At 43.3% G+C, this 27,879-nt stretch overlaps 1 protein-coding gene across 6 annotated transcripts in view; it reads left to right on the top strand.

Moving 5' to 3' along the window:
• Positions 1-1,899: 1,899 nt before the first annotated feature.
• rassf5 (Ras association domain family member 5) overlaps positions 1,900-27,879 on the top strand; it is a 97,625-nt gene continuing 71,645 nt past the window's right edge. For 3 of the 6 annotated variants that reach the window (XR_009240428.1, XM_058631918.1, XM_058631917.1), the window contains exons 1-2: positions 1,900-2,696; positions 21,645-21,784. Coding sequence is in view for 5 of the 6 variants with exons in the window: in XM_058631918.1 (XP_058487901.1) it covers positions 2,006-2,696; positions 21,645-21,784 (831 nt within the window). In the remaining variant the exon portion in view is untranslated. Of the gene's footprint in view, positions 2,697-9,821; positions 10,943-21,644; positions 21,785-24,807; positions 25,853-27,879 lie in introns of those variants that run through there. The other 3 variants (XM_058631919.1, XM_058631922.1, XM_058631921.1) reach the window with 3 other exon arrangements.

The following is a 27,879-nucleotide window of genomic DNA, read 5'->3' as shown; positions in this document are numbered from 1 at the left end:
CTGGTGCACCACAGGGTTCAGTGCTCAGCCCCCTCCTTTACTCCCTCTTCACACACACACAGGTACAGCTGTAATGGCAACCTGACTTAATTATTTTCTAATAGGTTTTCTGTTCCAAATAAACCCTGATTAAGTGTTTACAAAAAAGAAAGAGGTCACTGACTTGTTCAGGTTTATGTAAGTATAGTAGTATCTGAAGAGTTGACTGTGGTGACAGAACAACCCCATATTCAGGCTCTTCCCGAATTCCTTTACAAATTTCATTTTTTTCTGTGTGTGTAACTGTTCCAGGAATGTGAAAGAAAACAAGCGAGTTGTTGTGACACTGCAGAGAGAGAATGAAAATGAAAGTTAATCTCCCACACTGCTGTGTGCTGTGGGTGTCCTCGGGGGCTTTCTAGAAAAGGGGGGACTCGCTCTGATGGCTCTGTGGTTTTGTGCTGCTCATATGACGAGCTTTTGACAGAGTGGAAAGTTTTGACTTTCCTGTTTCGAGCCTACACAAACAAATGTGACATTTCTGTTTAATCTCTCAGATTTTCCCACCGTTAGAGTAGGTCCACCTATTTCATACACACCTGTTTCAGTACTTTTTTATTTGTGGAGGTTACACTGTAGTGTGGTTTCAGGTGTGACACGACAGTTGTGCCTTTAGTTTTAGTTAGTGGACATTTGATAAACAACTAGATATTGTCAAAAACATAATATTAATTATGTTTCCTTTAAAAGAAAATGCTGTCATTTTCAAACAGAAAATTAAAAAAATAAATTGTTTTGTTTTTGTTGTTGCGTAGTAAGTGGTTTCACATGAATGTCACTGTGATTGAATTTAGGAAGTTAGAGCACAACCCTGTAACAATAACAGAAACAGATGAAAGTTGAGCATGACTCAACAAACACAAGTGGGAAAAACAAAATACAACATTTGAAAATATTACATGTTAATACACTCGTAACAATCATGGTACAATGAAACTATAGCAGTCATTGATTGTAGAGACATTATCATTTTTGTGGTGTAATGGAAATGTCCTACAGTGAGAAGACAGGAAATTCTTCCATTAGCAGAAAGAGGTTCTTGAATAGATAATTGGAGAAGTGTAAACATCACTGTTTATTCACTTATTTCTTTAGAAACGGTGTCTCTCAGTTGGTATTTATTAAAAGGGAAGCCGTTCATACAAATTGTTCCTAGATTACTTTCTGATCTGATCTAACAATTCATAAAAAATAAGTATTCTATTATAAAGACAAGCATAAGATACACACACATATTTAAGCCAAGCATAATCCATAACTTCCAGGAATAACAGGAAAAAAATGAATTGTTCCATATCTGGAAATAGCAAAGAAAGAAGAATAAACTTACTTTACTGTGTATATTCTTCAAACTATTCAGGAAACATACAATAAAGAATAAATAGGACAACTATTACAAGAGAAATGGAGGGGGTCCATATTTCTTAATTCCATTTTCTTGCTGAGGTCTCATACAGATCTTATGCATGTTTTCAGGATTCCTGCAAGTGTTAGGTTGAATATTTAATTAATCGTTAATGATATAGCATTGGAATTCAATTTTCAGTCCTTTAACTATAATTTTGTCCAAATACAAATACATACAAATAATATTAAGTGTATTTTGTAAATTATTCTATGTAAATATGATGATTATCAATGCAACAGCCTTTAAAACCAGGAACAGTCTTGTATGACGATATACAAAATAACTTGTTTCATGTCACGATATAGATAAAATATCTAGTTCAATATCTAGTTCAGTTACTCATCAAACCTGCTGCATGTGTGTGTGTGTGTGAGAGGCAGGCACTGGTGCGCGCCCCCGCCGCCCACAGGGAGCGCGCTCGCCGCATTTAAAGCTGTCAGATCCCTTGCGTCACAACTACACGCTTGTCGCGGGCGTGAGTGGAGTTTACATTCAGAGCACGGAGTGAAAACACACACTCACAACAGAAGAACACACACATCACTGGACAACGTGACAATGGCGTCTGCCAGTGTGGTGGGTCAGCACAGACTGGACTCAGAACTGCCGCGCTTTGTCTTCAAACTGACCAGCGCGAGGAGGAAAGCGTCCATGGAGAAGATGATGTTCAGCGAAGCCGTTACTCCTGAGGGGGAACCGCCGGGAGCGCACGCCTTGTCCCCGGGACCAGTGGGAAAAACGGCGGTGAGAGGAGGAATGACGTATCCACGTAGCCGGGACCGGGACGGAGAGGAGGACGAGGAGAGCGCGGACTGCGACAGACAAACTGGACACGTGAACATCTCCACCGGTGACCGCAACAGCAACAGAGACTGTGATTTAAACCAGAACACCAGTGGTTGTTGGAGGGAGTCTTCGCTGAAGAGGTCCGGCTTTAGTGTCGCGCAGGACGCGCAGCGACACCGGGAGTCTCGGCAGAACAGCGGCTCCGCATCTCTGTCCGCGGGAGGACACAGCGGTTCTCTCCCGCTGGAGCGACTCACTCAGGCCAAGAGTGGAGTCGTGAGACTGGCTCGACAAGAACCTTCCCGCAGGGAGGCCTGGTCCATCTTTCCCCAGGGACACGGGCTGGACCCACGGGTGCGGACAGAGAACGGTGAAGGACACCAGTTTGAAGCCAAGCCCGTCACGCAGGACTGGTGTGATGCGTGTAGTCGGAGGATCACAGCGCAGGCTCTTAAATGTCAAAGTAAGTAGTTTCTGAGTCAACGACAGTTCAACTTTTCTGTATAGACAGTAGATCTGAGTCAGAGGACTCGTTTTACTCTTTTTTATTATTATAATACACACAGTACATTTACAGCACGATATGAAAAGTTCCTGTCACGATTATCCTCATTAAAACAGTAGCAACTGCAATTAGCCTTATTATATGTAATTAATTGTATTAAAATAGGAGTTTCAGGCCAGGCTTTTGTCCATACAAAAACAGGCGAACTTAAGATAGTCATTTACAAAAAAGTTGGGGAAATGCTACAGAAAAGTACTCAAATGTTTTATTTTCCAGGCAATGATATAAAGTTAAAAAGAAGAATCATAAATAAGACTTAAAATGTGACAATTGTTGGTGAAGATGCTGACTCCCCTTTGTGGCACTTTAAAATAAATCATAAATCATGGACTTATTTATGCATTTGTAGTCAGATTTTCCAAATGACCTCTGAGGTCAGATTTCCAACTCAGAGCAACATCACCAACCCCAACATTTAAACAGCACGAAGTGCACTTCTGTCATATTTGTTTCGCAGAAATAAATCAGTCGTACACCTAGATGTAGAGCGCTGTTATCCCCCTGTATTGCTAACAATGGCTAACCAGAGAAACATTTGCATTTTTGACTTCTCAACTGGAACTGGAACGTGACGTCTTTCCCAGTTCCGAGTTCCAAAATAAATGAAATGCAACCTTAGACCACATGGGCAAATTTCTCTTTTTGTGCATATTTTGTTGCTAACGTTACAAAATATATAATAATGTTAGCAAAAGTTAGGTTACTAAGTATACTTTTTCCGTGAATATTCTCAAATGAAAACAAGAATGGGAAATAAAATTTTATTAAATAATGAGGTCCCGCAATTACTGAAAAAAACCTCAGTCGCTGCCACTCTACAAACACAGCTACTTTTACCGATAATAGCACTTTTTTAACCGTAGACATGTTGCTACGCTGCTTGTGTATGCAAAGTACTATGAAAAGCTAGTATTGCGAACAAAGTCTAGCCTGGTATATTTTTACGTCCGTATTTTTCTCCGTTTTTTTTCAAACATAAAAACGGTGAACTCCGGGGGCGTCGGCGTCACAAAGTAAATGAAATGAAGCGTTTCAATTCTTACGATTTTTTAAATCAATGTTACCAAAAAATTGTCTAATGTTTCTTTAGAGAATATTCTATGGTGAAAAACAAGATTTGTAAATAAGAACATCATAGCCCGTGTTGTCTCCCGCCTTTAAGTACTTAACACTTGTGTGAAATGTTAACGATTTTTCCCCATTCGTGATTATCCCGACATTGAAACCTCACCAGGATCGACTTATCGCGAGCACTTTTTATCCTGAGCTGTGATGATATCATATACAGTACTTATTCTACATACAGTACACTCATGTGTATGTGTACATGTACACAGACACACATTTAACAAGCATGTGCCTTCATGACTGAGCCCGTGTGATGCAGACAAGAACATTTTGAAAGCATTCTTGCTTCACAGCAATCTTGTATTGGAAAGCTCATTATCTTGTCCTTCCAGTTCCAGCTTTGCCTCCCAGACTCTGTGTGATTTGCAGCCTCAGCTTAGGGAAAGAGCGCAGGGGGAAAGATAGTAGAATTTACACTGACACACTGGTGAAATCCAGAAAGAGCTAACGATTTATTGTGAGCGTTTTAACTTTTTCTTTTCTTTTCTTTTTTTTCTCGTAACTGCTGAGGATGTCAGATCACAGTAATCCGCGTTGAACACTTGTGCCTGGTGTCTCTCCAGAGTCACATACAGTGCGTTACCGCAGTGTCTGACTTTAGCGTGTTTGGCTGAGAGCTGGAACAGACTGATGACATAAATCCACCTGCACAGCTCTGGGTCACCGATTGTTCGGGGCCAATCCGATTTCACTTGGCACTGAAGGAGAGGTGTTAAATCTTCAACATGTGTACACGCACACACACTAATGGCGCTTTTCCACTCGACTGTATGCGGTATGGTATCAGGCATCAGTCGTTTCCCATGACTTCATAGTTCCTCCTCAACGTGGGCGGGGCCATCATAGCACAGCTGTGTAAAACTGCAGTTTAAAGGGCCACACGGTTGGTGTAGTGGTTAGCGCTCTTGCCTTTGCAGCAAGGAGACCCCGGATGCAACAAGGGCCTTTCTGAATGGAGGTTGCATGTTCTCCCTGTGTGTGCGTGGGTGTTCTCCGGGTTCTCCGGCTTCCTCTCACAGTCCAAAAAACATGCAATATGGGGATTAGGTAAATTGGACACTCTAAATTGACCTTAGGTGTGAGAGTGAATGGTTGTTTGTCTCTATGTGCAGCCCTGTGATGGACTGGCTCAGCTCATGATCGCCAGCTGTCAGCAGTTAAATATTGTGATTTTAGAAGATTTCCTTGCTAAATGTGGGATAGAAGACCCGGGTTTGAGCCCCGATTGGAACAAGGGCATGTTTTGGGATTTTAAAGTCTTTTTAGTCTCATGACTCTTCCAGTGACGACTCTCTCCGACCAATCAGTGGCTGCCACATTAGTTGAGTCGTGCTAGAACTGTAATAACATAATGGAAAAGTGTCATAAGTTACAGGCACATTTTGTTAAAAGAATAAAAAAAAGAGCTCTGAACAGAGCTTTATATGTGCACATGGCAAAGTGCTGTGTGTGTTCATGAGTGTATGCGGCTGCTGAGTTGGCTTTGTGTCAGCACATCTCTGTTATGGAGGAGGAGGAGGGGCTGTAGAGCATCGTGTTATATAGATACAGGATTTTTATCTGGGGGGTTTTTTTTTATGTGAGAAGACAAATCAGGGATAAAAAGAGCAAATGAAGATCTGACCGAATGAAAAGGGGGAAATAAACCTAAGGGAAAATCAATGACAAGTGTTTGAAATTGGGGATGACAAAAGAAAATAGTGGCGAGAGTTGGTGAGGAGGTGCAGAGAGGCAGGGTGATAAAAATGAGTAGAATGAGAGATAAGACGAGAGCATAGGGGAGGGAAGTGAGCCAATGTGAGCGAGGGATCGGGGGGAAAGAGCTAGAGTTGGTCCAGCACTGCAGAGACGTCTGATTTAGTGTGCGATCAGCAAGAGCTCAGTGAAGCGAGAGCAGAATTTACTGGAGCGAAATTCACAACACGCACACATACCCAGACAGACACACACACTTTAACTTTTAATTGTTCTGTGCGGATCGAGCTAATGAGCTGTAGGGTTTTTTTGTCCTCTAGTCTGGAGCAATCCGTCTTTCTCTCCGTTCACTGCTCTCGTAGAACATCAAACGTGACTGCGGTGCGCAGTCATGGGGGGTCACCACAACATTTATGTCAGGCAATGCAAATTTAGGGCATTTCTGGGTATTTTTGTGGCAACCAAAACTGCCGAAATAGAAGCTGCGCACACATGCACGCATGCTCTCCTTTCAACTACACCCAGCAAATGACAGGGAGTGAGAGACGGAGACCATGAAACCATAAACAACCATCATTCTGTCTCTTTGTCTCACTGTATGCCTCGCTCCCTCTGTCTGTCTTTAATTTATCACCCTCCCTCTATCTGTGCTGCCATATTGCATATGAAGCTCACAGACAAAAAGCTGTTTGCTTCTTTCCTCATGAAAAGCTTGTCTTTTTAACCAGAGCTACCGGTCACATAGTGTAGTTTTATATAGACCACTGAATTAATTCCTACTGCTGGCTTCCCTCCCATATTTGTGCTCCTTTTTTTCTTTTATTGCTCCTCCTGGGAGCATAAATGTGAGTTTAATATGTGGTATTTCTATCTATATATTATCCCTCTGCCTGTATGCATGAAAACACACATATAGATATTTTTATGGGGCATAATTTACACTGTATAGGCTCTGGTATGGTTATGGTAAAATGTTAAATTGCTGTTTTAATGATAGATACTGTGATTTTGATTTGATTTTTAATATATATTTTTCAAGTTAAGCTTCAGTTCAATATTAATCCTATTATAGATTTAAAAAGTCATATTTGCTGCTATATTCTAATCCACTCTTTCTTTATTGGGATGATGGTAAATTGTCTTGCAACCAAAACATAATATAAATCATGACAGGAACAAATTTGTGCATCATGTACTAACTAATTTACAGCCACATCTGTGAGACTTAATATCATTTTCATTTGGGAAACAAACTATTTCCTAAGAGATGATGGGGTTAATGAATCCAGACTTAATGTCTGCTTTAATTAATTTAATTGATGATGTTTCCCTAAAGGCGTGGGAAAACAACAGGCAAACAACAAATGAATATAGTGTACGTGTACAGTTGTTTAAATTGGCGTAGAACATAGACCAATAAAAATAGAACAGTTAAATTGCAGCCTTTGTGATTTGCAAATTGCACAGTTTCAAATTGCGATGCGGGTTCAGAAACAACAATTGTTTTGCTGTAGAGCTCTCTAGAAAGCAGATTACAGTAAAAAAAAATAAAATCCCAAAAGTAGACAGGATGATGTGTAATGTTTTTTTTTTGTTTTTTTTACCTCTCCTGATTTAATTGGTTCATCTCTTCATGTTGTGCTGTTTGTCAGGCGACTCTGAGGATAAGGGAGGGGGATTGGCAGCCTCTTTAATCCCAGCTATGGGTGTCTACTGTCTGGGATTTTGTCTCGGAGATGGAGAGGTTGGGATTACAGATGGAGTCAGACATCAGGTTAATATTTAATTAAAGCCTTCAGGGATTCACACAGTTGTCCCGGCAGTGCCGAGTTGGTTTCTCACCTCTGTGAGTTATTTCTGTGAAGGAGGAAGATGTTCGTGTTTGAGAAGCATTAATCAATGAATGACTGGAGTCTTTTCAGAAAACATTGTTTGCGTGAGCAGAATATAGTGAGTGAACTTCGGATTGTTGTCGTCAGTCCTTAAAGTCTCTGCTCCGTGTGACGAGGTGAACGTCCCGGAGGCCACAGCAAAAACAGGATTTCAAAACAAGAATGTGGTTCAGGAATGCTCAATCGTGAGCTGCTGCACCCTGAGTGGAGGTCCCTGTTGTTTCATTGCCTCTACTCAAACAGCACTTAAACATGTGGGCTCATCGTGTGCTGGTCAATGCACACACACACACACATGCCCCAGACTTTTTGCAGTTACCCTCCCAGCATATTCTTTATGCCCCATGCCATTCCTGATCACTCTCTAGAGGATATATTTTTTCCCCTTAACTCCATCCCCTCACTCTTTTACCTCCCTCTCCCCCGTGAACACAGTAGGTTCCTTGTTTAAGAACCTCCACATTGGTCCCTTTTCAAAGCTGCTTTCACAGTGAAGGAAGAAAACGTGGGAGACGAGTTGTGTTAAATGGCAAATGACCCTCTTGTCCCGACATACCACTGGTGCTGCTCTGCCAGACCTGCAGTGGATAGAGTTTTTACTAGACTGGAGCCAAAACATTCCTTCAGGGCTCATGTGTCTTAAGTAGAAAACATAGAATTTGATGTCAGAGCTGGACAGAATACTTCACATTCAACATACTACCTTCTGTTACAGCTTTGTTTAGTTTGTCTCGAATGTGTCCTCAGATCCAATCACAAAAACAACATTCATTTATTTGTACACTGATAGTCACAAGATTTCTTTTTTTTATCTTGTTTCATGTTACAGCAGCATACAGAGTAGAGCTTTTTGGTTTACTGCCGCTTCTCTTGTTTCAGCAGAACTATGCAGGATTTTGACCCTGATTTAACAGCTTCAGAGTCATTATGATGGTTAAATGGCTTGTTTCCTCAGAAGAGTCCTCTGAATCAGGAGGTCTCGCGAAGTCTCGGGTAAACATGGGACCAGCTTTTTTTTTTCAATGTCGAGAATGGACTCTACAGCTTGTGTTTGCTGGCCCCAAATGCACATAGCCATGACAGGGGAAGGGAGGGGGGAGAAGGAGTGGTGAGTTCTTACAATATTGAGTATAAAGCGGTAATTAATGGATGGATGGATCTTTTACAGTAGTGTCATAAAAATATGTACTCCAACCAACCAAAGTTACCATTTCCTCAGAAATCAGGTTCTGCTTCGTAAGTTCCAGGTTTCCTGACAAGGTCGGTGTTTCTGCCAGAAAAGGTCACACACCAGTACACACACAAACACGCACCATCATGTTCACACCTGACACAATCTGTGCAGTCAGACTTGATAAAAACATTGCGTTCATGATCCCGGTCATAACATCATTGTGTATTTGATTATAGGGCAGGTCAAGACAGATGGGAGACACTTTCAGAATTACATTTTAATGCCAGGTGTGAACGGGGCCTAAGAAAAACAAGGCTTCACTTGCTTAGTTTAGCATCATATGACCTTGACAGATATTGGAAGTCGGCCATTGGTATTTTGCTTGTGCAGAAACACGGCAGTGTGTGTGATCTCATCAAAGTGCATTGCCGCTCCACTGTACTCTGTATGTATGGCAGAACAGTGGGGACTTTCAAGCAAGACTATATTTAGGTCGTCCTTGGTGCCGAGTGAGACAAGGACGGCGGAGGAAGAGGTGGTCGGGGCAGAGAGGAGAGGACGAAAATGATCTCGAGAAATGTTGGAATAAAGGGAGAGATAAAGACACACGTTACATCACACTGAGGCTGCGTTCAGCAAAGCACTGCAGTGGGAGAACGCAGATGACATCAGTGCATCCTTTGCTCGTGGTTATGTCATACACTTGTGATAGAACCACATCGTCTTCCTCCAACTTCTTCACTTTTACAGAAGTAGGGCAGGAGGATAACGCGCCTCAACACCTCGACCCACACACTCACACGTTAGAGGTGATACACATCCTTACACTGAGTGGAACAATTCAGTTTGGTACAGTACACAACATATTGTTTTGGTGTGATGAGGAATAGTACCAAAATAACCAGCACCAAGTTCCATTCTTTGGCACTCTTCCCTTGGGGTACCAGACTGGAATGGTATGGTCCATCATGGTGGAGCTAGACCGGCTCCACCCACATCAGTCAGTTGATTGGTCGACAGAAAAACGTCCCTCTCTTGCTTGTAAATATCCCATGGAAGTCGAGGCAAACTGTATGTCCTCCATTGTTGTCTGTTGTGTCATCTGCCCACACTTAAGGTACTGTTCTGATACTGTCAGTGCTGTTGAAGTGCAAGCCTGACCCAGGGCTTTACCATTCCAAACCGTGCCAAACCGAAACTGTACCGTGATGGAGACACAGCAAACATTGCTGTTGAAAGGACGGCTGACTCACTTCATCCAGGCTGTGGGCTTTTACACCGAGGTGACAGAACAAGAGGAGAAGAGCGAGGAGGCAGCAGCGTCACACACCAGCTCTGCAGTGATTTGTGAGGTTTCTAGTCTTTTGCATGAACATCCCACCATGTCCTCAGTGACTGAATGAGGATTGTAGATGCTCTTGTTGTCACTGCAAAGAGGAGAGCAGAGATTGTGACTGTATTTTGTGGGGTCTCTGTCGCTTTAAGCTGACTGGTTGTTGCTGCAGAGTGTGTGGGTGCTGCAGTGGAGGCGGAGAGAGGGAGAGAGAACGAGAGAGAGGATGAGGCAGCATTGATAACACAGACAGTTAGAGAGGCAGAAGTAGCAGCACAGCGGACAATCGGGGCTCATGACTGCACACTGACGTGCAAGGAAGATCAGTCAGGTGCAGACAACAGGAGAGAAGAGTGAAGACGAGCGAGAGGTGAGAGCATTAGGGAGTGTGTGAGGAGTACAGGTGGAGGGGTGGCAGAGCGAGAGGAGAGGGGGCTGTTTATTCGGAGCGTGGCACCGGTGGCAGAGTGGCTGCGCTGGGATGGCCGAGTGGGGAACTGGGGGGGTTGGCGCTGGAGCAGTCCTCAGCGGGACAGGGCCAGCCGGGGCCAGGACAAGAGAGCCAGCGAGGGCTACGCTCACAGGACTGTGCCTGCTGGATGGTGCCACCATGCTGCACCCATGGCACAGATAGCACCTCTCGCCCCGGGGCGGGGGGATGCAACGGGGGAAGCAGGGGTCGGGGTCAGGCCCAGGAGGGTTGAAGGCATCAGGGTGAGCAGGACATTCCTCGGGCAGGTCTCGCTGCATCTCGGGGAGGTCAGAGGTGATTCGGAAGGGGAAGTAAGCAGCGCCTGCTTCGGACAGGTCTCGCGGCGGCTGGGGCGGCTCCTCAAGAGGCTGCCCAAGTCCCGCTCCTGGAGTGACGGCCTGCGGATCCTCAGACGATCATCCTCTAATGGATCTCTGCTCCCCACCTCAGGTACGGAGAGGAGATTGGAATGTTACCCTGATTATTCTGGCAGGACAGTTCTGATGATGAGTAGACATGTTGAGCCCTTTCGGCCGCAAACGGTGACCGTGGGCCAAAATATTTGGGTATTATGTGCGTCAGTCTGGACTGAAATGCCCTTAAGCCTTGTTTCTCTTTGTTCCCTGTTGTCTGTTGGCCGATCTGGTGTCCAGCTCGCTATTGTGCAAGACCACATGGTGACTATGTGTGTGTAAGAGTGTCAACATTAGAATAGACCAGATAAAGGGTCAGCAGGAGAAACCGTTTATTCCTGCCTCAGGTAGATGTCTCTGTTTTACAGACACAGTCAAAGACAGTAAACCACACATTTTCAATCTCCTGTAAAACCCTTATGATAAGTGGGTTATCATATTGACTTCCATATTTGTAGCAGGAATTTGAGATAAGAGTGAGACTGCTGGAGGCTGCATTGCATCGATTTTTCCCATGTTTCCCCCCTAAGGGAATGACTAATGTAGTTTCTTTTTTTAAATTCAAATTTTTGTTTTTTGAATTTTAAACATAGCATTAGAATAAAGTGTGGCTGGGATGGGAATTCAGAGGAGGTTGGGGGCAAAACAGCCGCGTGCTGCCAAATTATTGATCCAGTCACAGCCAAAAGACTGACAGCTGAATAAGAATAGATGTTTACTGCAGCTCTTGTGTGTATTGGTGTGTCCTGTGTTAGCCTGATGACACTCAGACCAAACATGACTCAGGGAGTAGCTCATCAGTAACTCACTGCTGCACCTGAGTGACGCCATGCTGCTGCTGCTGCTGCTGCTGCTGCTGCTGCTGCTGCTGCTGCTGCTGCTGCTGCTGCTGCTGCTGCTGCTGCTGCTGCTGCTGCTGCTGCTGCTGCTGCTGCCTCACTGAAGCTTCAGAAGCAGCATCAGCAGCACAGGTTACCGCAGACAGACGCTGTGTATTTTTAGACGGGTTCCCTGGGAAGGAAACTCGGTTAATCCTTAAAGAAAGAAGTGGCCCAAACCACAGTCTCAGTTCTTCTTTCTGTTGCATCTTCAGTTGTTGTCGTTATCCTCTGCCAACGATGTGTGTCATCATTCTGGATGATGCCAACTATGATCAGTGTCTCTGACGTGGCTGAACAAAACTCTTCTTATTGATTTATTGAATACATGTTTCTTTCACAGGATGATTCTTAATTTTATGGTGGGACAAATAAGGTTTCAATATTTCTGTGTGGGAAGAAGAGTGGTAGAGGAATGATGGACACCCAATTAAAGGAGCAGTCCATCTATTTTGTACATACAAATCTATAAACATAATGAGGGTAGGAAAAGAAAAGTTGTACTTTTCTGGATCTCTCATAGGAGGAAGTTTAATCTAACACAAAGGGTTGCAGTGGGACTGAATAAGATATGATTAAGAGTAGAAGAGTAAAGAAGAGTAAAAAATATAATAGAAATACTGTATAATTACTATATATAATGTGAAATACAAAAAGTATAAAGGTGCAAAAACTGTCTTTCGGATTTATTTTAGGTTGGAGTAATGTTGAGTATGGGGCGACGGTAGCTTAGTGGTAGAGCAATATGCCTTTCAACTGGAGGTTTGCGCTTTATAAATACAGACCATTTACCACACAAGACATTTACTTACAAAAACTTACCATAGTGATGTCATCAGCATAATCTCAGATTCAAATGAGTGGATACATCCGTGTAACTGAAGGCCTGTGTTTGACAAACAGGAGCGGTCTGGATATGTCAGCCTTTGTCTAAATCTCTGGATTATCCCTTTACTGCAAGCTAACTATTTGCATTAAAGGGTGAACTTGACATTGAATGCTTGAAAAATGAACTCAAAGCCTTTTTACTCGATTTCTTCGGGAGCTTTTTGCCCCAGACTGTGGTCTTCATGTGTTGATGGAGTTGGCTCAGTTGTCATGGCGATGGGTTCAGTTGACAACGTGTTGAAGTTCAAGATTCTTGCCAGGAAGGATGTAAAGTGGACCTTGGGTTCGTTTTGTTTCATCACGTTTTCCACATTTGTTGAAAATGAATTGCAGACATCATATATATTATCACCTCGGCCTTGGATACAAAACTTTGCATTTAGATGATGTTACTGTGCCACAGGTAGAGCATCCATCTGAATTTGTTTATGTAAATCACTAACACACATAATTCACTGACGGCATAATCATCACCCAAATAAATAAAGTGAAGAAGTCAAACTAATCGTTGAAGTCTCCAGCTGCACCAGTCAGTGTTGGTTCATTTGGCAGAATGAGCTCTTCAATATGAAACAAATTAAAGTTCAGCTCTCCTCGTGTTTGTTTACTTCATTCACGCAGCATCAACATCTGCAGCTGCACAGATGGAGAGCGAGATGATGAGGATGAACACTGTCACTATCTAATCTGACGTTTCTGTTCACACAAACACACAGATGTCAAGGTGAACGATCACATTGTCTTGATGCTGAGGGAGATTTGAGTTCATTGAGTTCAAATGAGGGAGACACACAAGTATGAGAGGCACACAGTGTGTGTGTGTGTGTGTGTGTGTGTTTCTCAGTCACAGACCATGGATAACTGCTCTAAATGAGCTATGATGGGATCAGACTGTTTAAACCCCATCAAAGACCCTAAAGCTGCTCTTAATTCCCTCATAAGACCTGCAGAGGTTCATTAATGTAGTGTTAAAGTGGAACTATGCAGTATTTTCTATCCTAATTTAACAGCTTTGGAGCCATTGTGATGGTTAAATGGCTTGTTGTGGGGAGATTGGGGGCTGTCTCCAAACCAACCTTGCAAGATTATGGCCAATGGTGTCACGAGAAACACATATTGCTTTTACGGCACTACACTCACACCACCAGACTTACTGTATACATTATACCCGACTAACTTCTTTTACCGCCTCCTTTCTCACACAGACGTGGCCCGCGGAACTTCTCTTACCCTCGCCTGAATGTCCCACACCCACTGTCTCACAGAAAAAGAAAACAACCACCCACATCCCCTATCTGCAACTCCTCTCTCTTTCTTTTCCTTCCACAAACACACACACACAGCACTTAGTCTAGTTTTGATGGCACCAAACAACATCTCGGGTTACAGTGACAAAACACAAACTGGACAATTTTCTGGCGTCTTCAGGCATTTAGATAGATAGATAGATAGATAGATAGATAGATAGATAGATAGATAGATAGATAGACAGATAGACAGATAGATAGATAGACAGACAGACAGATAGATAGATAGATAGATAGTCAAGAGAAATGGGGACCGTATTAGAAACCTAGACACTCTGACTGTGCTCTTCTGAGTACACAGCCGTCATCATTGAATGCGCTGTAATGGAAGCTCCCTCTTTCCTGTCTTCCCTCACATGCAGCGGGTTCTATCGACCCAAGTGCAGCAGTGGAAGTTAACACAGCCATTACTTATGGATTGTTACGCGCTGTATTTCTAAGCTCCCTCGTGTCTCTCCTCTGCGCTGCTGCTGCTGCAGATCGCTAGGGCCGTTCCGTCTCTCCGCATCATCGTCCCCACTCTGTCTGCAGGCAGTGTCAGCTGGAAAGCAGCCTGACTGGAATGATGGGATGTGAGACAAAGGTGAAGTCTATGCGAGCGGTCTTGTGCTGTGGAAAAGCAGCTGAAGCCAGTGTACCGTGGCAACACAGAACACCACAAGCCCTTCTACTGTTGAGACAACACACACACACGCACACACACAGGTTCCCATTTCAAGGACTTCATAAACCAAACCCTTGTCCATGACCAGTTAGGGTATAACCCTAACTTTAGAGAGTTAGGGTATAACCCTAACTCTAACTTAACCACAATTCAAATGTCAGCCCTAAACTTAACCAGTTCCTCAGAAATGAGCTTCGAACTAGGACCAGGTTTTGGTCTCCATGATGACCTTTGGTCCTGACAAGGTCAGTTTTTATGCCAGGAAAGGTCCTAAAGAAGTAACAAATACAAGTACACACACACACACACAGACACAAGACATCATGGTTCTGTGCAGAGCAACAGACACTAATGAGTGTTTGTGGCTCAACTTTATTACAGTCATCTGTCAGTGTCCTCTTCCGGGACATTTATACAAATGATAATACTTTAATTTAAGGAGGAAATGCCTCGCTGATATTACAGGAGCAGCCAAACATAGCACTTGGAGTTTAAACTTGCCACATAGAAAGAATCATATCTGAAGGGCTGTTTAAAATCGGACATTAGACGATATCTCACAGAAAAGCTCACCCTCAGCTCACACACAACTGCTTTTTAGCGCAGACGTCTAAACTCAGTACATTTCGGCACGTAGACATGGTCGGTCAAGGCGACTGAAGGCTGAAGTTCAAACCAAGCATCAAAATGGGGAAGAGGGTGATTTGACTGACTTTGAATGTGGCTGTTGGGGTTTACAGAGAATGACAAAAAACATGCAGTCAGCATCAGTTGCCCGTGTGAAAATGCTTTGTTGACGTTTGAGGAGAATGTCCAGACTGAGTTGAAACGATAGAAAAGGAAACAGTAACTTAAATAACCACTTAGAAGATTGTTTCTGGACACACAATGTATTAAAGTGGAAATTTGTCACTAGGGAACACAAGCTGTGGACTTTCCACAGAAGAGGAAAAGGGAAGCAGTTTGTGTTCGAACCTGCCATCCAGAGGGGATTTTTATCTGAAACTTCCATCGTCCTGCATCTGTTTCGCATGCTTCTATGTTTTTCAATTCTCGGCATTTGAAAAAAGCCGGCACGATGTTTAATCGTGTGTGGCCTCTCGCTCGGTCACACAGTCGTTTCCTTTTTTGTCGGCTCTGCCACAATGATCTAAAATTATGCTATAGCTTTCTCGATCTTATAGCCACGAGCTGGCTATTGTGAGGACTCTGTGTTGGCGGCCTTTATCTTGCAAGGCTGGTTTCACTATCTCTACAGACAGTAGAGGTAGTGCAAACAGCTCCACAACAAGCCATTTAACCAACACTATAACTGCGAAGCTGTTGAATTAGGGCAAAAATCCTGCAGAGATCCTCTTTAGACCTTGGAGCAGATGGTCTGCAGCCGCAGGTGTCACCCCTGACACTTTATTAGATGTCCTATGTACATAATAAAGGGGCTGGTAGAAGCAGGATGAAAGGACTGTAGTTACAAAAAATAAACACGCTTAGAATCTGAATTTGTGGACTTGTAAAACATGTTGTGCGCTACAGTAAGTGGACGTGAACACAACAAACACAAAGCAGAGGGGAATCAGCCATGCTTTCTTTGAATGAACCAACTTCCCTGTTTAAAAGTCTGTGTAACGATGGACTTTCCATAGAAGAGCAAAAGAGAAGTCGTTCAAGTTCAAACCTGCCATCCACAGGGGATTTTTTACCTGAAACACAAGGAAAAGTGTTCATTTTACTGACACTTTTGACTTTTGCTTTCTCTTCCCGTTGTCCTCCCTCATGAGGTATAGTCCCTCCCTTTACTGTCATGACAGGCTTGGTTCTTACTCCCCAGGATGTTGGAAACATTCCCTTGCTATCCTGCTCCGTGATCACATCATTTCTGCAGATCTGGTAGCTGCACGTTCATGCTGCCAAACACCACCAAAGGGTTTTGACTGGATTCAAAGCTAAAGACTTAGGGGGAGTCCACATACATGCCGTACATGCTGTACAGTGATCTCAAGCTATTGATAATATAGGTGCATTACTATGTGGGAAGCAGCCATTAGAAGAGACACAGTCAGCAGCAATGCTGCGATAATCGATTGGCTGACTTTAAGCAGGTCATTCTCCTCTGACCTCTGTCATCAGTGAGGTGTTTCCTTTTAAAGCAGAACTGCTGCTTTATAACCACTAGACGTGAATACGCGTGTTTCCCCCCGAGTGGAATGGCACTGTATCTATTTTTTTGCGTTTTCATTAGGAACTGTACCAAAATATCTGGCCCCAGTTGTTCCATTTTTCGGTACCCTTCCCATGGGGTACCAGAGTAATGGTATGGGTGGAGCTAGACTCGCTGATTGGGCGGCAGAAAAGCGTCATTCCCTTGCAACCGGTGTTTGTTCAACACCCGCCGGGCACAGCCCACAGCCCCGCCTACCAAAAAAACTTACTGTTCCCAACTGTTTCAGAAGTACTCAACCCACTCATATGTCTCATATGTCAAAGTTGAAGTGACAGTAACTGATGATCCCGGCGTCTACAGTACGTGCCTGACCACAGACACCGCTGTCGTGTGGCAGCAGATTGGATAATTGCATGAATAAGCAGGTTCAGTAATGAATTGCTTAGTGGGTGTAACCGATCACAGCTGCACTTTCCCCAGCCACTAATTAGCACTCACATCCACCAACACTGCATCACAAGAGTGTGTGTGTGTGTGTGTGTGTGTTGCACTAGGCCTGCACACACACACACACACACACACACATGTTTCTTAACAAGTGCTTAGCAGTCACATCAAACCAAATCAAATATCTCGTGTACGGCTTCAACGATTATTTGATTAATCAATTGAGTGTTTTTACTAATTAAAACATTAAAACAAGCTTCTTAAATGTCATTATGTTCTGGCTGCATTGCTCCATTTAACAAACACATCATTGCAACTGAAACAAATGTGGGTTTGTGGACAAAACAAGACATTTGAGAACATCATCATTTCAAAGTTTGGGGAACACCAATCATAATTTTTCAACATTTTCAGATTGATGATGAAAATAATGGTTAGTTGCAGCTCTGTGGAGAAATCCCCCCCCCCCCCCATCTGTTGGGGTGAAATGAAAACTGGGGGACAGAGGAGAGGTGAGGGTAGAGGTAGGAGTGACACCAGGAGCCGAAGAAAAACAAATTAAGTCCAGTAGGCAAGAACAAATAAGAATGATTTATGGAAATCTCCTAAATCTAAATAGGCGCCATCAATTATTCCCAACAGCTTTGATGAAGAGTAGAGTTTTAAGATGCTCCATCAGCTGATCTCAGTGGTCAGGCAGGAACAAATCTATTTCAAAGTTAGGTGATTTAGATAGGAGCAAAGCCAGTTGATGCTTTGAAGGTGAGTGAAATTCAAGTGTTGAAGTATAGCCAAGCAGAAAGGGAGGGTTTGCTTGTTCTAGTCCTGGCCACGTCAACCCTGTGGTACCCATGAGCAAGGTACCCAATCCCCGTTGCTCATTGTTAATTGGACACTCCTTGTGCCGGTCCCAGGCCCGAATAAATGGGCTCTGCCAAATCAAATATGTGGATCATCTGCTGTGGCGACCAAAAGAGCCTGAAAAACCCCAAATATCTGCCATAACAACCAAAACTGGTAACTGACTCTAATGCTGTGTCTCATCCATGTGTATTTTTTGACTTAGTCAAGCCATGAAACAATGGAAAACAGAAGAAGATCCTTATATGTTTAATACCTTTACCTTTTTTTATACCTTCATTTAAACATTTAAGTCCAGTTTTGTAGAATCAACATACAAACAAACTGGAACACACACACACACACACACACACACACACTGCTCAAACTAAAACCACAATATGTCGTCCATACGTCTGTTTGTGTGTGAGAGACAGAAACCGTTTGTTATCAGTGTGAGAAAAGTCTGGATCCTCTTTGAACCGTGACTTGCTGACAGTGGTGTATCATACTGTAGGTGTGGAACAGGAAAAGGTGTCCACTCCTCAGTGTTGCTCCTGTTTTCCAAATTCTATCTTCTGAATGATTTTATCTGAACCAGAGACCTAGACGCCAGGGCCCGTCTCTCTGTCGCCAACGCCCAACACACACAGCGACTTCTGTTTTGAGAAAAAACACCCGTGCATGCACAATACTGAGAAACACGACACACATGAGGAGTGTGTAACACTGACTGTAAACACAACTCTGTTGTTTGTTTACAAGGAGAAATCAACAAGACGTACTTGGAGTTCAACATCCAACATCCACACCACTTCTAGTGGTCACCATCTTCTCAACAAACCAAGTCAAGGAGTAAAAAGTATTTATTGTAGATTTGGACTCTCTTGGATGGAGTGAGTGTAATGAAGATAGACAGGAAAGGAGTTCCTCTCTTCCCTTCCCTCTTGTGTTTTCTGTCTCTTTTTTGCTGTGACCTCTGACCTGACCACAAGCAGTGTCCCTGAACTGAACTCGTCTTTTTCCTCGACACGTCCTTGCGTCACAGCTCTTCCCTTTCTCTCTCTGTCCAAACACCCTCCTGTCCAAACACCCTTCCCTCTGTCGCCCTCTTCTCTCCAGGCAGTGACCTCTAAACTGTCCTGAACAGAATGTCCACGTCCTAATAATCACTAAAACCACTCCTTTCAGATTCAAGAAGTTTATTGTTCAATGCCATTCAGTGCCATTCATTGTTTAACAATTAAAAATACATTGGCTATTTAATGAGGTTAGGTTAAAACTGCAGTACGTAGCTTTTAAAGGTCCAGTGTGTAAAATGTTGGTGAATTTATTTTCATTTGGCAGAAGTTAAAAGGGTGAGGTGAAGGATATTCATCTGCAGCAATGAATGTTGCTTCATCTCACACACAGTACTTTCAAACCATAGTAAAACAAGTTGTCATCTCTCTGTGTTTCTCAGTATAGCGGTGGTTAGATCTGGTGTCTTTTTGAATTCTATAAAAAAAGTCAGTCAGTTTCTTAAATGTGAATATTGTATTTGTTTCTTTGCTCCACATAACAAAGAAATCATTGAAAGTGAATCATTTTGGTTTGTGGACAAAACAAGACATTCGAGAACATCATCATTTCCAGGTTTGACAAACACTGATCAACATTTTTTAACATTTTCTGCTATTTTATGGACCAAACGATTACTCGATGAACTGCGAAAATAATCGACAGATTAATCGATTATGAAAATAATCGTTAGTTGCAGCTCTAGTTTGAGGGGATAAATGTTTGATGTCTCCACCCATCCCTGCACTGCTGCTGTATACACACAAACGCTCCCTCAGTCAGGTCTGATAGTATTGCTTGACAGTCCATTTCCTGAAGGATGCAGACACACAAATAATGTTGCATCATTTCTGTTAATAATGTTAACTTCAATAACAACAGTTTCAGAATGTAACAGTTTAACTATTCAGTTGTGGTTGGTAAAAAAAAAAGTGTGATGATGACACAGTGTATTTGGGATTTCCCTTGGACTTCCCTTACTTTTACTTCCATTCTGGACAGTTTTGCTTTACACTGATATAAAAGACACACTGTGTTAATATAATAATCTCAAGAAAATTGAAAATGAAGGTGACATTGATTGATTAATGAATTGATTACTGCTGAAGATTTGGTGGTGAAGTTTCTAATTTTGAATGAAATAATTCTACTATTGACCGTATGTACCGTATGTGTGTACAGCTCATCTCTGTTTACAGTGGTCATCAAAAAGCTTGTTGCCATGGTTACAGCGCTGATGCTGAGTCCCCTCTCTTTTCATGACACAAACAGAAACACCGCCGGCTTCGTCTGCCTGCAGCTACAGAGCGGTGCAGTCAGACTGCAGCGTGTTTCCTGTTCACACATGTTCAAGAGAAAACAATGTGAACAAAAATAAACGTCTAAACCATGTCACACGTTGACTCAGAATTCCCCCGTATAACTGCAGTCCTCTGTTTGTCCGTCTGACGTAAAAAAAAACTGTAAATAAATCTATAGCTTAGCACAGTTAATAACTGAGAAGAGAGACTGTGTGTCTCTGTTAAAAAAGATGAGGCAGTCACATGTGAAACCAACAGAAATGAAAAAACAGTCGACGGTTAACAGTGGACAGTTTGGGGAAGTTTTGGGGAAAGTACCTAAATTTAAAAAAAATCTAAAAAGAGTAATAAGATAAGGGTAAGTTGACCTTTCATGTGCTTCTGCTACTGGGACGCGTTGGCCTTTAATAAATAAATGTGCCATTCATGAATATACTACATCATGTCTTGCTTTGCATGATTTTTGGTTGTGTGTTATATAAATAGTCCAACGTGTTGTTGTGATAAGGACTTCCTGCCACCTAAAGATCAAAATTAGACCACACAGAGACATCATTTGTAGATTCATCGCTGGATTGTTCTTAACAAATTGCATTTTCCACAACACTTAACAAAAACAAGTGCGTGTTTCTCAGGTGAAACAGTACAGTCTTGTGTCTGAAGGGTGAGAGGCTGGCATTAGCCACTAGATGGAGCTATTTTCCTGTGTAAAGGTAGTGTTGTGTCGCTATTTTCAATCAGAATTAATTTCACACATTCTGTACGGGAGAAAAGTAACAGCTCAGTGTCTTTTTTAACTTTTCATTTGGTTTGTCTTTCACTGATTGGTTCTGTCTTACTGTTCAGTATGGAAGCCTGTTTGTACCACCTGGAAAAAAGAATGACAACCAAGTCATACTGATGACTTATTATCTCATAATTATGAGTTATTATCTCATAATTTTGAGTTATTATCTCATAAGTTGGACTTATTCTCTCATAATGTCGATTTACTGTCACATAATTATGACTTGCTATGTCATAATAATGACTTGTAATAATGTCATCATTTTGATAAAGCATTTCATAATTATGGGATACGATCTCATAATTATCATTCTTTATTTTCCAAGTGGCTTCCATAGCCTTGGCCTGCACTCTTCTCTATAATTATTGTGTTTTGTGTGTGTGTGTGTGTGTGTGTGTGTACATCAGACTGCAGCTACACCTGTCACCTGGATTGTCAGCGTCAGGTTCAGCTGGACTGCAACCAGAAGGACAGACAGCCTGAAAAACCTCCATCTACAACGAGCAGCCGCTCTGCCTCCTCCTCGTCAACCACTGCTCGCCTTAAGGTGAGAATTTAAAAGACAAAAGTAAACATGACACCAGTAGAAATAAGATGTAAAAAGGGGTTGTTGAGGTTGAGGCATGACAACTTCCTGTCAAATCAATTTAGGGATGTTCTTAGCTGTTGTTTCTTAATGAAATAAATACATGTTTTGATTTTCATTTCGTTATGTAAGTTATTCTTAGAGAAATAAAATACACATTTGGTATAGTAGTTTTTTTAGTAGATTTTTTTCCCGTCATACACAATAGTCCCTCAGCACAATCTTATGTAACACCACTTCCTTTCAATCTGGCTTTCAAAATAAGAGCCACTGACTTTTTCTTTTCTACATGTCATATAAAACCTTTGCCATTATGCTTAACTATGAAAATAGCTTACAATCTGTATCTATTCAAATAAAACTCTCCTCTCTGTATGTTTAATAGCAATGAGCTTTAAGTGCAGATGATGTATCTGTGAGCTCTGTGACGAAGGCCCGCCTCTTCCCACACTCATGTGTGTTCGATAGAGTGCGTTTATGCTGCAGATAAGAGGAGAGCTGACAGTTCCTCTCCTGCAGTCTCCTCTTTCCTCTTCTTAGTCTGTTTCACAGTCACTGCTGTGAGCATGTGTCGGGGTCGTGGAGGTCGCGCTCGCACTACTGCAGTCTCAGCATACATGCGGCAGGCTGACCATGCGTCATCGATTTGACACCAGCAGTAGTGCTGCTCAGTATGCATGCATGTGTGTTTCTTTGTGTGTTGTGTAAAACACACACACACACACACACACAGTCCCATGGTGATTACACTGATGGAAGCAGAATGCAGGTAATCAGTCTTCTGGACAGAAACACACTCGATGAAAGGGCAGAACACTTTCTCTGCAGTCTGCTGCTCTCTAGAAGCTTCAATAGAATCAAATGTGAGTTAACTGTATTATTGGAGCCTCCTTCTCATTAATATAATAAGCTGCTAAAAACACAATAAACACCGTTCCCGTTCCCAGCCGCTGTTTGTGCCCTGTGGTGTGTTTTTTTCACCCCCCACGTTCCTCGTCATGGACGATTAAGTCGAAGAAAACAACACCACTGAGCTCAGTGAGTGTAAGGCTGGGATCAGACTACATGAGCGTCAGGAACTGTGACATGACTGAAGAACAGAGGTTTGGCGTATGAGATGCTCCATGAAGAGAAGCCTTGCATGTTTGAATTTTCCTGTCGACTCTGACATCTCCTGCGACACGCTCCGTGGATGTTGACCACTTGGATAAAAGAATGCTTTGACACAGCGTGACATACAGACATAAACATTGACATTGGGAATCACAGGATACCTCACAATACGGTACGTGACGCATGGACCACGATACCAGTGATATCACGATACAACGATTCTGTGAGAATCGACATATTGCAAGACAATCATACGTCAGGATATCTGTCTCACTGAAGAAAGCAAAACGTCCGTTAAACGTTAAAAGTGCCGGATTTCTCTATTCAGTCACAACAAAATGCATCAAATCTATGTATTGAATGTGTAGCTTTCATTGCAGGCAGGGACTGTTTACTTTAGAGCACCTTCATTTATTAATTCAAATATTGATATTTGCGCCGGGGGGATGGAAGGATTACGATATATAACCAAATTGCCCCTGCTGTACACATAACTTACCTCATGTTCTCTCTGAAGCACAGTCAGTCCATGCTGTCCTCTTCGTGACCCCCAGGAACGGGTCCACGATCTGTTTTTCTTTCTTTCCGATGACCGATGAACTCATGCAGCGTTGTGAACGATGATTGGTTTAGGATTATACTTGTAGTGTTGCCAGTCCCTGAAACTAGACATGGCATTAATCCGTGCCACTGGGATTGATAATCTGACATCGTGACCATCTTGAAAGACAAAAATATTGTGTTGTCTGGTCCCGGTATAAATGGGGTCTTTTTGTATCTTTTTTTTTACTTTAGTTTCTTTCAGTTGGTCTCTCAATTGATCCCATTGATACAAATATTCATGGCTAACAGCTATGCTCATGTAATTTTCCTGAAAATTGCTATCGAGTCTGAAATTCTAGTATTGTGAAAACCCTATTTATCACACATTCATGAGCAGACAGATGCACGATCAATCTCTGCCATGACAGCAGCGTTAAGGTGCTTTTGACGGGTGGGGGGGTCATTGTCAGGGTCAGAGGGCAGATTGTAGGGTCAGTTTGGGGTCAGAGGTCACTGTACTCCCTATACTGATGGAAATCACTCATTATTTTGGTAAGCTCTCATTAAGCAACGATAGGATCTGACACCTGCACTAGAACCTCAGCGGTGGTAGAGCAGCTGTTTCTGTGTGTGTGTGTGTGCATGCGTCTTTTTGTCTGGGCCCTACAACTTTAAAGGGCTGGTTTTAATGTTAGGGTTAGTATTAGAGTTAGGGTTAGGGTAAGGCACTTAGTTGTGATTGTGGAGGTTAGGGTAAAGGGCTCGGGAGTGCATTATGTCAGTGATGTGTCCTCACTAAGATATAAAAACAAGTGTTTGTCATGTCTCCAGTTGATTCCAGTGTTGTCTGTGAACATTTGCTGGGTTCTTTGCTCCGTGTAAACGACTTAATCCTTAAAGATTGAATTCTTTAGGTTTGTGGAGAAAACAAGACGTTGTACAACATCTTTATTTCAGCACCAATCAGCATTTTGCCAGCATGTCATGCCCCAAACAGCTGTTAACCGATCAGATTCATCAGTCGTGAAAATAATCACCGTGGTTGTAATGGCTTGTAGTGTTGTCACTAGGAAAAGCAGCCATCTTCCTCAACCTCTGAGCAGCTCTCATGTATGTAAACCAGGAGCTGCAAGGCTTCCTATCTCTCACTCAGCATCTCTTTCTGTTTACCCATGTCTCTCCCTCCCTCCCTCTCTGTCTCGCTCTCTCTGTGTGTATGTGTGTGCAAGAGGAAGTGGCTCTGTGCGGTACTCTCGCTTGCAGGAAGAGAGACAGAGACAGAGAGAGAGAGAGAGAGAGAGAGAGAGAGAGAGAGAGAGAGAGAGAGAGAGAGAGAGAGAGAGAGAAGAGGAAGGTGGTGCTTGCAAGCTGATAACACACAGATAGTTGAGCAAGGCTGCGAGCGAAGGCTAGAGCAAAGCAAGTGCAAAAGAATCTTTCTGTGGTATTTCCACAGCCGCGTGGGATCAGAGGAGAGAGGAGTCAGTGCAGTGTGCAGTGACCGTCGTGTTGCTGTAGCCACAGATCTTCCTGCTGCTGTTTACTCTGGACTCCAGGGAGACGGATGGATTCTCACACGCAGCAAGCCGCCCGACGTCGCTGAGCTGCACTGAGCCGCAGACCAGGACGTGAAGTGAACCTGCGTCGTCACGGAGACGGAGACAAAAGCAGGATGTGGTGTCGCAAGTGCGTGCTTTTATGAGTTGTGTGTCTGCGCGAGTAACAGGTGCTCGCAGGTGAGCGCGCTTCAACTGTAAACTGACTCCAGCATCATCACAGCGCGTGTGTGAGAGTTACATGTCTGTGTGTCTGTCTGTGTTTCGCTGCAAATGACCAGGTGCGCATGCTGCGTGGCGTGTGTCATTTTTGTGTGCGAGAGCACACACACACACACGCACATGTCAAGAGGAAGTGACACGTCTGTGCTCGCTCTCCGATTTCCTGGTCCCGTCTCTGGTGGCCACGCGAAGCCCTGAATCTGAGCCGGGTTCACCTGTCTCGCCATCACAGGTGGGACGTACACTCTGTGGATGCCTCAGCAGAGGAGCACTGACTTTTATCTGGATGACTTAGAGGCTCGGCGACTCTGATTTGTGGCTGACACACTGTCACATCAGCCCTGCCTCTCGCTCCTCTCTCACTCTCTCTCTCTCGAGATAAACCAGCACTTCCTCTCGCCGTCGCCGGGTGCCATCCCAGCACTGGAGGCCAACTCTGGACTCCTCTATGACTGTGAATACAGTGATGACCCCCTCCATGACTAGCAGTAACAGCATGAGCAGCGGCTACTGCAGCCTCGAGGACGAGAGTGAAGACTTCACTTTCTTCACCGCCAAGACCTCGTTGTTCCGCAAGCCCCGGCACTCAGTAAAGGTACAGAACCGTGTCTGTGTGTGATGATTCAACTGCAGGAGTCCGACAAAACTCACACCATTAATGTTTTCAGACTTTTGTATGGAGAAAACAATAGAGACCAAAAGCAGAACTATGGAGAGGAAGTGCTTAAATAGGCCTCCAGGTCTGAGTGTGTGAATGTATCTGAGAGTGTAGCGTAGGAAGGGCTTCTACAGTCAGGCCACTCGTTTTGTAACATTGATCCACATTTGATTACGTGGGAGGTCAGCGAGATTTCAGCCGTGTTTTGGAGACTGGAGACATAACTGCGGCGTGCCTTCATCTCATCTCAGCCTCCGGGGGCCACATACAGTACGTCACGTGTTTGCTTTGTTTTTACAGCAAAACTATGAGCTTATTATGTTAGCCTGCAGATATCATAGAGGTTTCATCTCTACACTGTGTGGGAGAGGTTTCCGTAGTAACAACTCTGGTGCTTAAGAGGTAGGAAGAGAGCGCGAGAGAGAGAGGGCGCGCGCGAGAGAGATAGTGTGTGTGTGTGTGTGTGTGTTCTTGTATGGGTTCCTTTGTGAGGACCAAATAAACTTAGAAACCATAGGCAGTGAAAGAGTAAAAGGTGTTTTTGATTGTTAAGACTTGGTTTTAGTATTTTTGTGTTATAATTAGGTTACGTTAGGGTTAGGAAGGTATTGAGATGATTAAGGTTAGGGCAAGGGCCTAGGAAATGTCTATAAATGCCCTTAGAGAAACACGTCTATGTGTTTACTTGTATTTATTACCTCTTTAGGACATTTTCTGCCATAAACATGGATCTTGTCAGGACCAGCAGTCCTCATGGAGACCAAAATCTGGTCCTAATGAGGCAGTACCTCATCTCTTAGGAACTGGTAACTGGTTACATCTCTGTCAAAGCAGTAACCCAAGAAGGATAGCTGCACAAAATGTGTGTGTGCGTGTTTGTGTGTGTGTTGTGTGCAGGGCAACTACCAAAAACCATTTCCCTAGTTACCATGGCAACGCATGGTTTTGTTGGCACCCCGTGCACTTCCTGAGATTCTGTTATGGTGGACTGTACCTACATTATTACACATAAGTGTGTCGCCTGTAGGGTTTTTAACTTCAATGCGGCTTTATCATAAATGATAATAATAAAGTATTTCAAGGCCACTTTGCTGCAGATGGAAAAATCAAAGTGAGAGAAGAGAATAATAGTAGCAGCAGTGCTGATTACAATGGCTCTAGCTCTTAAAAGCAGGTTGTGAACAGGTGGTTTTTGGGGAGGATTTTTTTCAGGGTTATCACAGATCACGTGGTAGAGAGTTTCAGAGCACCCTGTCACCATAGGTTCATACTTACACTTCATTTTTTAAGATTATCATATGCAACAATCCTGCAAACAAAAAAGAATAGGACCCAGAAATGAGAGCAGGGCAAAGCATCACATTACAGAATCATAAACAAATCGTCGTTGTCCAATGTAAATAAATGACACAAATTCATTTGCATTCATGCAAAGCATGTCCAGCCCTGTTCTTCCTGCACTTGTCCTGGCGTTGCCTGTGGCGTCTGACTTGGAGAAGCCCGGGATGATAATCCCTGAATAATTGACCAGCTGTGTTGTCATCGTGTGGAATCAGGCTCGCTGCCACACTGAGACAGGAGGCTATTGGGGTTAGTTAGTCTGGGCTGCCAGGACACAAGCTGCCAGCTGATGGAGGCGGAACCCTGGCTTTGTCACCACACCAGCATAGAAAGATTGTGTTGTGTATATGATACAGCTGCACCATGCATGAACTGCTGAACATGAGAGAGAATTGCTTTTCATCCTGAAAGTAATTGAGTTGCACTAGCTCTAAATGTTGTCCTGCAGTGTGCTGCCTCCATCCCGGGAAATTCCACTCTGTCCTGTGTTTGAATATGGAAAAGAGACATGCAAAGATCTGCGTGTGGCATCCTGTGACGCTGTGATATTATCCGGTTTTCTGTTTTTAAGATGTTACGCGTCTCTGTCCATGCATTTACTTGCTTACATTCCTTAAAGCAGG

This window comes from Solea solea, chromosome 6 (genome assembly GCF_958295425.1).
Source record: "Solea solea chromosome 6, fSolSol10.1, whole genome shotgun sequence".
In the NCBI taxonomy this organism is placed as follows: domain Eukaryota; kingdom Metazoa; phylum Chordata; class Actinopteri; order Pleuronectiformes; family Soleidae; genus Solea; species Solea solea.
This window is presented reverse-complemented; position numbering and strand designations above follow the sequence as displayed.